The sequence below is a fragment of the Leptidea sinapis genome, chromosome 26, assembly GCF_905404315.1.
Source record: "Leptidea sinapis chromosome 26, ilLepSina1.1, whole genome shotgun sequence".
Taxonomy (NCBI): domain Eukaryota; kingdom Metazoa; phylum Arthropoda; class Insecta; order Lepidoptera; family Pieridae; genus Leptidea; species Leptidea sinapis.
The window spans coordinates 2,128,880-2,140,720 of NC_066290.1; the positions used below are offsets into that span (position 1 = coordinate 2,128,880).

At 35.3% G+C, this 11,841-nt stretch overlaps 2 protein-coding genes across 2 annotated transcripts; both read right to left on the reverse strand.

Annotated features, from left to right (window-relative positions):
• On the reverse strand, positions 1-5,080 carry LOC126972301 (TGF-beta-activated kinase 1 and MAP3K7-binding protein 1-like). The gene is made up of 6 exons (XM_050818956.1): positions 4,703-5,080; positions 3,980-4,114; positions 3,656-3,761; positions 3,138-3,402; positions 2,372-2,528; positions 1-800 (listed from the first exon to the last, which is right to left on the reverse strand). The coding sequence occupies exons 1-6, from the start codon at positions 4,837-4,839 to the stop codon at positions 263-265; spliced, it is 1,338 nt and encodes a 445-aa protein (XP_050674913.1). The 5' UTR covers positions 4,840-5,080; the 3' UTR covers positions 1-262.
• Positions 5,081-10,396: 5,316 nt separating this feature from the next.
• LOC126972314 (transcription factor BTF3 homolog 4-like) lies at positions 10,397-11,598 on the reverse strand. Its single transcript, XM_050818979.1, has one exon. It carries the CDS (start codon positions 11,426-11,428, stop codon positions 10,904-10,906), a length of 525 nt encoding a protein of 174 aa, XP_050674936.1. The 5' UTR covers positions 11,429-11,598; the 3' UTR covers positions 10,397-10,903.
• Between the last annotated feature and the right edge of the window lie 243 nt (positions 11,599-11,841).

Below are 11,841 nucleotides of genomic sequence, written 5' to 3' on the forward strand. Positions count from 1 at the left end.
TTTCGATTTATTATATAATATTTATTTACAAATAGTATAAATCTTTGGAAAAATAATTATATCAGCAATTTTATGCAAGTTTATGTAAAAAAATATTTACATTAACATAAATTATGTAAAATAGGATGCAGTGTTGGAACATAATATAATGTAACATCGTACATATTTTACGATATTTACAAGATGATTTGCATATTACCAATATGGTATTAACCCTGTTGAACGCAATCAGACTTCACAATGACTGAATACTTCATTTAAATTATTTTATAAAACTAGGCAAAGTCCCATTCTTTCTAGCTTTTGCGACATTCTCGTAATAACAAGAGAAATCAACATAGCCCTTGATCCTCCTATCCTTCTCATACGGCCGGTTCGGATAAATATCGGATGTCGATTCAATCGAACGATTTGTATCGACAATCGATTCGCAATCGTTTGACGATAACTCCGAATCGATCTCGTGGATCATCGTATTCGACTTGGCCTGCACTATCGGGTTGAATCTGACTGATTGATTCTTTTGACAGCTGTCATTCGAAACTGGCGGGAGAAAATTAAAATTTCGAATAAGCAAGGTTATATGGGTGTTTGGTTTTGGCGTGAGGTTATTTTGGACACAGTAAGACATGAACTCATCTTCTATTTCTTCTAAAACGGATTGGGAGACCCGTCTAAAATCGGATTGTTTACGAAAGTTCTCGACAATTTTCTGTGCTAATTGTTTGTTTGCCTCTTCATAGCTGCCTCTCACTTCTTGTATCCTTCTGTATACCCCTGCACTTACGAGAACTAAAAACCTAAAATAGATTATTTTGATGATTAAATATTACATTGGTATTGTTACATAATTTAGTTTCATTTAATTGTTGGGCTTTTGTAATATCAGACCTAGATTGTCATTGCTATTGTTGTACATATAGACAATGGGGAGTGTTTCGAAAAGCTACATAGGTCTACGTCCCACTTGTCTCAAACTTAAAACATCACTATGTCACAATCATTAATATGTCTAGATAAGCTGTGACAGTTGTGAAAACGTCGGAATAAATTAAGGTCGATAGTTAACCTATATCTTGAGCAATGCACGCATACTAACACAAAGTGTACCAACTACGTCATGCACTTGCAATACCAATTGCAAGTGCATGACGTAGCCTGTCACGCACACTAGAGCAATAAAACTGGCCTTTTTTATTCGGTTGTCTTTTTTATGATAATAAGGGACGAGATGAGCAGGATTTCAGCTGATGGTAATTGATACGCCCTGCCTTTCTTAAAAAACCCAAAAATATTGAGCGGCACTACAATTGCGCTCGTCACCTTGAGACATAAGATATTAAATCTCATTTGCCCAGTAATTTCACTAGGTTACCTATTGCTACTTTGGGGTAGAAATAGGTGGTGTTGTAGCACCCATAATCTAGCCGGCATCCTGTGCAAAGGAGCCTTCCACTATCAGCTAGAGGCTCTATCTAAACATATAAATTATCTAAGAAAACCATAATCAGCGTCTGAATTTGTGGTGTTTCACAGGGAACTTTATTTCACTTACAACCAAACTATTAAATGAATTTAAGGTTTGGGAAGAGCTAGAGTGTTTCCAGGATGAAATGTTACAAAACAAGCACCTACACATGTGTACATCTACCTAAATAGTCTTCTGTGATTCCTTCTGGTGTTTCAAGACAGTATGAGTGGTGATCACTTCACATCAGATAACCTTTACCCTTGTCACTCCTATTCTATAGAAAAAAAAATTGTTCGACTTATTACATGCATTGGTTGAAAGTCGGGTAAGAGGGAGGGCGTATTTTGTTAAAATGTTGGAAAGATGGTTAAATATTAAGCATTGTACTATAAGTAGTTATTGCTTATTTCGTTTTATTTCCTTTATTGATCTTGCACAGTTTTCGTAATTTTTTTCAATAGCACATACATGCATACACAAAAGAAATGGTCAGACCTGTAACAAGGAGTTCTAAATCGCTTAAGTGAATTCATTGTTATTTGGAGGAAAAAAAAATATTTTAAATTTAAAACAGATCAAATGTAGTACTGGATGATAAAATATTTTACAAGAGACAATATTGTATTTGTTTTTTTATAAGACTATCCCATGTGTGAAGGAAAGTCTTACATCTTACAATACTTAATTCGAATTCAAAATTTATTTTTTCAATAGAAACAATATATCCACTGTGAGTCGAGTTTAAATCCTAAAGTTCTAAAATTCGCTAACCCGTCTTAACTGTTTTGTCATTAAAAAAAATATTTCAATAAAAATATTTTAGGCATTTTATATATAAGCTGTAAGTTTACCTAGTAAGTACTATTATTTCGAACACATTATTATGCTGAAAGTAACAACCTGCAAGACTGATCAAGATCAATGGGTCCATGTATCTCCGGAGCAGCCACAACCGGCTCGGCAGCAGCAGAACTTATACTGGGGAATGCCTTGTACAGTCCTTTCACCAGATAGTTACCCAGACATCTGGTGCCTGTTTGATTACCGAGGTACTGTACTGGAATAAAACAATGTTTTATTATTATTAATTAATTCATTACAAAAGCTATGAGCAGACTTGAAATGAAGACTCATACAAGAATTTAATATAATAATAGCCTTTATTGCTAAATTCCTACAATATAATTTGGCAACAAGTTTGCTTACTATACAGCTTGTCTTTGGATATAGGCCTCCTCACAAGGGGCCAACTATACACCGTACATTTCATAAGATATTATCTATTTGATTTTCCTAACATCTAGAAATACATTAATTGTGTATCATAATCCAAACCCAGACTTATTATTATATTATATTAGTTAGTTAGCTGTTAAGTCTTATATATTTTTTTATGTCAATAAGGGACAAGACGAGCAGGATATTCAGCCATTAGCAATAGTAATTGATATGCCATGCCCATTACAATGTAGTGCTGCTCAGGATTCTTGAAATATCAGAAAACTCTCAGTGGCACTACAATTATGCTTGTCACCTTGAGACATAAGATATTAAGTCTCATTTGCCTAGTAATTTCAGTAGCTATGGCAACCGAGAATGAAAACAAAAAATAAGTTCTTCCTCAACAAAGCTACAACCACCAAAATAAAATCTATATTATTCTTACCATTTCTCAACTTATTCACATCCAATCCCAACTGTGAAAGCCTCAACAACTCATCCTCATTATTTAAACTGTGGTCAACCGTCAGTTGTACAACCCGTAACACTGAGTTATCATCAGTTTTGCACAGCAAGGCTCTGGTCTCTCCAACATTAGCCACAAACAATTTGTTGTTGTGGACAAGGGCCAACACCACTGTGGCACCGCCAGACAAATGTTGATCAATCTCTTTCAAACGGTGCAATATATTGTCACAGTTCTGTGATATCTGAGAAAAATATTATCAGAATTATTATATCAAATATTTTTCATTTCAAATACTTATAACTAATACTATTTTGCAAATAGTTTTTTTTATGTAATCTTATTACATTATTATGAGATTATATTATGGACTACATCCATCCAAATCACATATTCAAAAGTATATTTAAATTAAACTGTAATCAAAGTTTACACACTACATCCCACCATAAAGACCTTATTGTTATCACTAAATAATATAAGTAAATTAAAGTTACCTGTGTTTCATTTAATGTCTGTAGCTGGTATTGTAAGCTGGTTCTCTCAGCAATCATTCCATCATAGTTTTCTGTGTAGGCCTTCTCAACTGATAGAAATGCATTTCTGAAATTGTTATTTATTTTAATATGAAGAATTTTTTCTATACACCACCAGATGGAAATAAAAGGAATGAGAAAATGTACTTAAACTTCAGATTCACAGCAATTAAATGGTTGATCAATTTTTATCATGTTAAACTCATGCTCACTCATGATTGATAAATAACAAAAGTATGTTACTTTTTCATCAAATTATTCAATTATAGTGTAATTATATCTTACCTGAGTCTTTCTCTTATTTCATCATCAGTATTGCTAATAGATGGTGGGGGTAGCAGCAACTCTGCTGCCACTCTTTGCATAATAAACCTGGCCGCTTCCATGCCATTGTGTGGTTCAAATACTCCATAGAGACACCTGGATTTAAAACATTGTCTTACATACGCAACAATGCTTTGTGCCCCTTTTTAAACATATCATGCAAATGGAGGAATGTGGGATTTGGCATAGCCAAAGTTTATATGAAGAAGTACACATGTTTACATTCTTATGTTTATATCTTATTCATTATACTTGGTATAAAGTTATACCTAAGAATAATTTGGATTATTCTTAGGTATAACTTTATATTCTTGTGAATATGCAAAATGTTTAAAAATAGACATTTTGCTAATGATTGGTTTGGTGCGGATGACAGACTTATAAACATTTGGTAGAAGATGTGCTTCCATCTAGTACAAATATTGTACTGGTGGTACTAATACTTTGTATTTGACAATAAAGAACTTAAATTTCTATCTGCTTTCTATTTTTAAGTCATCCTCATATCAAGGTTGTATTATAAAGTAACTAACGATTAATGAGAAAATAACTTTTTCTTGTATTTTAAATTACCACTGGCTGTTTAGAATCATAATTATTATATGCTTATTATATTATTTTACTATTTATTGTGACCAAATAATAACAGACATAACTGCTAACTTCAAAATTAAATATACTTACGAATTGTCTTCTGTTTGGCAGTAGAAGCAAAGGTAATCTTCAGAAGACCCTGAACTCCCACCAACTTGAGAGAAATATGAAGCTACACAGGTGTTCCTACACTTTGGTAAATCATCTGTCCACGGCCGCGCTATCATTGTAGGTACTTAAGTAGAAATATTTTAAAATTTCAAACAGCTTAGGTCTTTCAGGCTTAATAAGCAATAGAAGAAACATCAAACAATTAATAATATTAAATTGTGAAGGCCCATGTTTATATTACTTTACTACTAGTATCTTTTATTAGTGTGTTTAGTAAATACTGTTTAATATTATATAATATACTCTGTGACTGTTTACTTAATACTAATTATACTACCTACCATTTAATATAAAATTATAAATAAATAATTATATACCAAAGACTATTTATACAGATTAGGGACTACAGACGTACCATAGCCTACTATAATGACCTATATAAATACTACTACGACAGATAAGGCGTTTAAGTTGTTTGAGCGTTTATTGAAAAACATAGTCTACCTACTATAAGTATTTTATGGAAGAGAAGGACAAACCAACTTACGGGTCTACTGATGATGAGTGATCAGCGCCGCCAACACTCTCCTGCACTCCTCTTTCCTCCACCAAAGAAATAAAATGAGCCTTGCTGGCATTTTTGAAGGTACCATGTTGTATCGTTCCGAAAACATCGCGCAATAAAGTTACTGCTGCAATTTAGTTGTACGGCTAAAAGTATGTAGCGACTTACCTTGAAAACCACACTGTGGAGGAGCCCCACACATCCTGATGGTGAGGACTGCATAAGGTCAGTCAGGAATAAGGTTAAAAGCTCTTCGGAATAAATGATCGAACACACCCTGAAATTTCTTTCATCATCAGCGTTTTTACGCAACTTTATTACCAATGGGAGGCTTCTTTGCACAGAATGCCAGCTAGATTATGGGTACCACAACTTCTGCAGTGAAGCAGTAATGTGTAAACATTACTGTGTATCGATCTGAAGGGCGCCGTAGCTAGTGAAATTACTGGGCAAATGACTTAAAATCTTATGTCGCAAGATGACAAGCGCAATTGTAGTGTCGCTCAGAATATTTGGGTTTTTCAAGAATCCTGAGTGGCACTGCATAGTAATGGGCAGGGCGTATCAAATACCATCAGCTGAACGTACTGCTCGTCTCGTCCCTTATATTCATAAAAAAACTAAATAAGTAATCAAGACGTATTTAGTTCATAGCAAATCAAATCAAAATCACTTTATTCATGTAGGTCAAGGAAATGACACATATGAGTTTAAGTGGTGGGTGCCCAACATTTCAAGCAGTTTCCGTCTCAAGTGGTTTAAGTTGGTACTAGGATCCACTGGACAAAAGATGAGAACGCTAGAATATGTGCTTGTATGAAGTATTGCCTCGCTCTATTGACGACCTCCCATTCAGCAATTTTGATATTGCCTTCCAGATGACCACGGAATCGACAATTTACTCGAGTTTTTGAGGCCTATAATTCTAATACTAGGTTAACCTTACCTGTGAAATGACAGGACGGTGATAACACACATACGACTAAAATACACATCAGAAAATCCTGCAGGAATTACGAAGTATTTATGCTCAATCTTCCATCCCGAGAATTTATAATGTGCATTTCGGGTTTCTGGGTTTACGATATATTTGCGTCTTCCTCAGGTAAAACAAGGCCGAATGCGCTATTCCAAATGGAGGATTAGAAGAATAGGTAGTAGTCCTGAGGTAAAATCCAGATATCAGATGGAGGGCATGTAAGTATACTATTTTTTTATTTGACATATTTTCATCTGCAGTCAAAGTTTTTGAGTGAAATTGTACCATGCCTCCCGAAAAAAAACTCACGGTCTGGCATTGACTGAATCAATTCAAACAATATCGATACCAAGAACAAACATGCTTTCAAGAGAGTTTCACAAAGTTTGAAACTCTCTCTGTGTCACATTGAGTTTTACTATGGAAATGCAGAATTTTACCAGAAAATATGAGTGCTAATATAGCACCCAAGTTCAATTAAGATTGATTTATATTTACGATAAGTATTTATAATATATCTGGTGCTCTGTGGCTATAGTTAAATCAAATGTGACGCGGGAAGAATTTTTGTATAAAACTAAACTCCGATTTATTTCTTAAAAATTTCCACACTACACGGAAAAAACAACGATGACCCATATAGCCCAGTGGTAAGTGACCCTGAGCTAAAGAACCACGGTTCGAATCCCGGTTGGTGCAAACATTTATATTATGAATATGGTTGTTTGTTTCCGAGTCATGGATGTTTTTACGTACGTTTAAAGTAAGTATATTGTATTAAATACATTGTTGTCTTACACCCATAGTTAGCTATGCCTAGTTTGGGGCAAGATAATATATGTTTAGTGTGTCAATGTAAATATTACTAGTATTACTTACTAGCGGCCGCGCGCTAAGCCTGCACGATACAACGCTAGTAGGGAAGGTGTTCTACTTAATCGCGGGCGCGCGCTAAAGCAGCACCATACCACGCTAGTAGGGAAGATGTTCTACTTTCTCGCAAACGCGCGCTAAACCTATACGATCCAACGCTAGTGGGGAAAATGTTCTACTTACTAGCGGCTGCGCGCTAAGCCTGCACGATACAACGCTAGTAGGGACGATGTTCTACTTACTCGCGGGCGCGCGCTAAATCTGCACGATACCACGCTAGTGGGGAAGATGTTCTACTTACTCGCGACCGCGCGCTAAACCTATACGATCCAACGCTAGTAGGGAAAATGTTCTACTTACTAGCGGCCGCACGCTACACCTGCACTATACAACGCGGGTAGGAAAGATGTTCTACTTACTTGCGGGCGCGCGCTAAATCTGCACGATACCACGCTAGTAGGGAAGATGATCTACTTACTCGCGGCCGCGTGCTAAACCTTTACGATACCACGCAAGTAGGGAAGATGTTCTACTTACTCGCGGCTGCGCGCTAAACCTGCACGATACAACGCTAGTAGGGACGATGTTCTACTTACTAGTGGCCGCGCGCTACACCTGCACGATACAACGCTGGTAGGAAAGATGTTCTACTTACTCGCGGCCGCGTGCTAATCCTGCACGGTACAACGCTAGCAGAGAAGTTTTACAAAAACGTCCCACGTTTTCGTGTCACTTTATTGCGTTTCATCCGTGAAAATTTTACCATAATGCCCGCAAAGAAACACGGTATTGACGGAGCTGGCTTTAGTCATTATTTCCAATTCTTGAATTATGCAAGTGCTATCAAATTATCTAACCACAAACATTAACCACACAACTCAGTCATAGTAGATAAAATAATTTATTCGACACCCACGATTGTAAATTCATGCAACGATAAGCATATTTTATTTTGTTAAATATTAACTGTACCTATATTATACTTTGGTAAATCTGATTCGTACAGCAATTACTGCAGCCTGATGAAATAACACCCCACAAGATGGACCGACGATCTGGTCAAAATCGTTGTGGAAATCTTTGGGGGAGGCCTTTGTCCCGTAGTGGACGTCTTCCGGCTGATGAAATAAAAAGAACAGATTAAATTAAACGATGTATGTAATTTAGAAAAAATAATAAAATATGACCCACGTACAATACAAAATTGGAAGGCACTTGCAATTAAATCAATAAAAGCAGTAGATTTTTGTGAAACTTAGCGGGCTTTTTATTAAAAATTATTATTTATACTCGTAACATAGCAATAGATTAACGCAAATAATTATAACTAATAACTTTCTAAATATTTTATATTTTTTTATTTATCAGGGGGCAAACGAGCTCACGTGGGATGGGAAGTGATGAGGCAGCCGCCCATGGACATGAGCCCCAACACCGGGGTTCAAGAGATGCGTTACCGGCCTTTAAGCAGGGAGTATGCTTTATCTACTGAAACGTCCGGGCAACTAGAGCGGCTTTTTTCTTTAGGCAAGTGAATATGAATCTGTCACGTGGTCCTAAGTACTTACAGTTTTTTTCAGTAATGAACATTGAAAGGTGACTTCTTTTCGCGATGTTTATAGCTCCGTATAAAGTGAGTCGGACACGCACACGCAGGGATACTTACCATTGTTCAAGATATCAGACAATAATAAAATATAAACGATGAAAGAAACCTTATTTATTTAAATTTGCATGGCGGCCATTTTGGAATTCGACATCTTGTTTTTTATTTTGTTTTGATAGCGCAGCGGCAACGGTAAAACACTGTGCGTACTCTGCTGTACAAACGAGCGTACGGGTCACCTGGTGTTACAAGATCACCGCCTTTCACATTATCTTGCAACACCAGCGGAATCACAGGAGCGTTGCCGGCCTTTAAGGAATATAATATAATAGGCCTTGATAAGACAGACAGCTGAATCTTAGAAATAATGTGCCCACATAAAGGATACACTTCGGGTAAAGAAACTTAATATGCAAACTCACAGTTTGCTTCTGTGGTTTTTCTTATTTGTATTGGTGGCAGTGATGATATACCACCAGGTGCCCGCAATGCCTGAGATTTGGAACTTGAAACTTAATTGTGAAGTGCCAGTCCACTACAAATTAAATGTTTCACAAAACTCTAGAAACGACTTATTAAAATATTTCAATAATAATAACATTTTCAAATGACTTCAAAAGTAAGGTCAATCAATCTGTGTTGTTTGCATAACACTGGGTTGGTTTCTTTAATAAATGAAGTATAAATACATGTTTGATTTATTAAAAAAAACACTAAATGTTGGTATCACAATAATATTTGAGGAGCCTTATAGCTTTCAAATGAAGAAACATGGCCATAAAAATGGAGAATGTCGCATTTCTTTTGAATTGTAATATTTTAATAGAATTCTTGTAACATGATGTGTGCTGCACCATTGTTGAAAGAGGAATTGATGAAGACCATGAAATTCCACTGGAACTTTTCAATTATGTATATGTGAAATACTATTGGTACCATCATCAAAATAGACCTTTAACTAACCAAAATTAAGGAAAATATTAGTCATAATAACATCATACATAAAATATAGACCTGGCGAAGATTAATTTGGTTTGTATATAAACAACAAATACCCTTAAATCAGGAAATCTTTTGTGGATAAATAAATACCATCACTACGGAACATTTATTTAATTCCTTAGCAGCTCCACTTTTTCAACCATTACTTTATCTAGTATTTATTAATGACAACCATTCATACTAAATTAAGATAATCAGATATGAATAATAGCTAACAATTGATGGTTATGATTTGTCCCACACAAGCAAGAAGTCCAAATAAATGCTCGCTGATAGCTCATCTACCTTTGAAATATATCAATCCTCAAACATTCAACTGCACCTATACTGACATGAATTTGTATTATACTTAGTTCACTTCCGTTGTCAGCTGTAGACACCTTTGACCTGGCTATAATATTAGTTGAAGCTATAAAATTATCATAATCTGTAAACTTGGTTGGAATATCAAGTAAAATTATTTAATTAACACACATTTTCCTGACAAGTGTTTACCAATGTGTTTTCTAATTTATTACAGAATATTCATGAATCAGCATACTAAATTGAAACAATCAATACATTTATGATAAATATAAATAGATTGAGTTTTAAATATCATGTACATTTGATAATATAAGCATGAATAGGTAGAAAATAAAACAATACTGACAGATCAAAGTTTATGTCAAACTCGCATAACCTCAATCATCTTTCACATTTTACAATTTTTAGTTTTTTATTATACAATAATGTCTGAGCAGACGTCGGACTGTTTCTAATTATATTTCTATATGAAGCAATGACCAGACTTAAAACTTAAGTTTTTAAGATGGTTTCACCACACTATAACTATTTTTTGATAAATCTTTAAAGTTCATTATATATGCCAAAGTTAACAGATTCATTTAGCAGTGAGAATAACAGTTTAATCATATATTGAAATGTTAGTGGTTGTAAGGTTTGTCAATGGTTGCACCAGGTATTTCCAAAGTCATGGGCGACAAAACACTACAGAAGGCACCAATGACCATCACCAATCACAAAATACAATGCACTGTTTTAAACATTTATTATGAACACAACAATAAAAAAGTAAAATGCTTTGAGACACACCTCATTGGCTTTGGAAACCCTAGCATTCACTTCATCAGGTGAGCATTACTGCTGTCAGGTTTAGTCGGTTTTTTTATCTGCAGCTTTGGTTTCAGGCTCTGGTTTTTTTTCTTTTTCTTTCTCTTTTTCACTTTGTTCAGGTGCGACTTCCTTAGCCTCCTTCTTTGAAGCCTCGTCGAAGTTCCCGACTAGATTTGGTACCTCATCGTCTTCATCAAGCGCTGCTACACTGGACGCTATCTTCTTCAATTGATTGAGACCTTCAGGCCCCAATTGACTGAGAATACCTGGTAGCATCTCAACAATTTGTTTGTTTTCGCCGTGACCGGTTATAGCGAATGTATTCGCAGCAAGAGAAGCTTGAGCTTTAGGGTTATTGAAATGTATCACAGTACCATCCTCTTTTATCATATTTACTTCTTCAATACCAGGAATCGTGTTCACTGATAATTTTTTGAGTGACGATTGTAATTTCTTATCATCTGTAGCAGCAGTCGCATGGACAACCTTCTTCTTACGTCTTGGGGTTCCCTTACCGCCGATACGTACTTGTGATTGCAGTTTTTTCAGCTTTTCGGTGTTCATTTTGATACTTTCACACGTGTCACGTTATAATAAACACACCGCGCTGGTTTATACAGTATTTATATTATAGTTTCAGACGCTAACACTGAAGTTTTCCATGTAAATTAATCGTACGCACGTGTTTGAACACCGGTTAAGTTACAAAGGGAAAATGGTGGCTCTGCGACAAAGTATTTTTGGTTTCCGTCACTTCAATGTTGCTAGCATTGTGCTCACTATGTTCCTTTGCACGTAGCTTAGTGCACTGAAAAATAATTAATAACTTCACAAAAAAATATATAATTTTTCTTTAATAAAAAAACTGCCAAATGCATAAGTTTTATATTTTAAATCTTGCATTCAATTAAAAGTACGACTAAAATAATATAATTCCTTACTGGAGTTGAAACTTCAGCTTCAACTATTCTTTTACA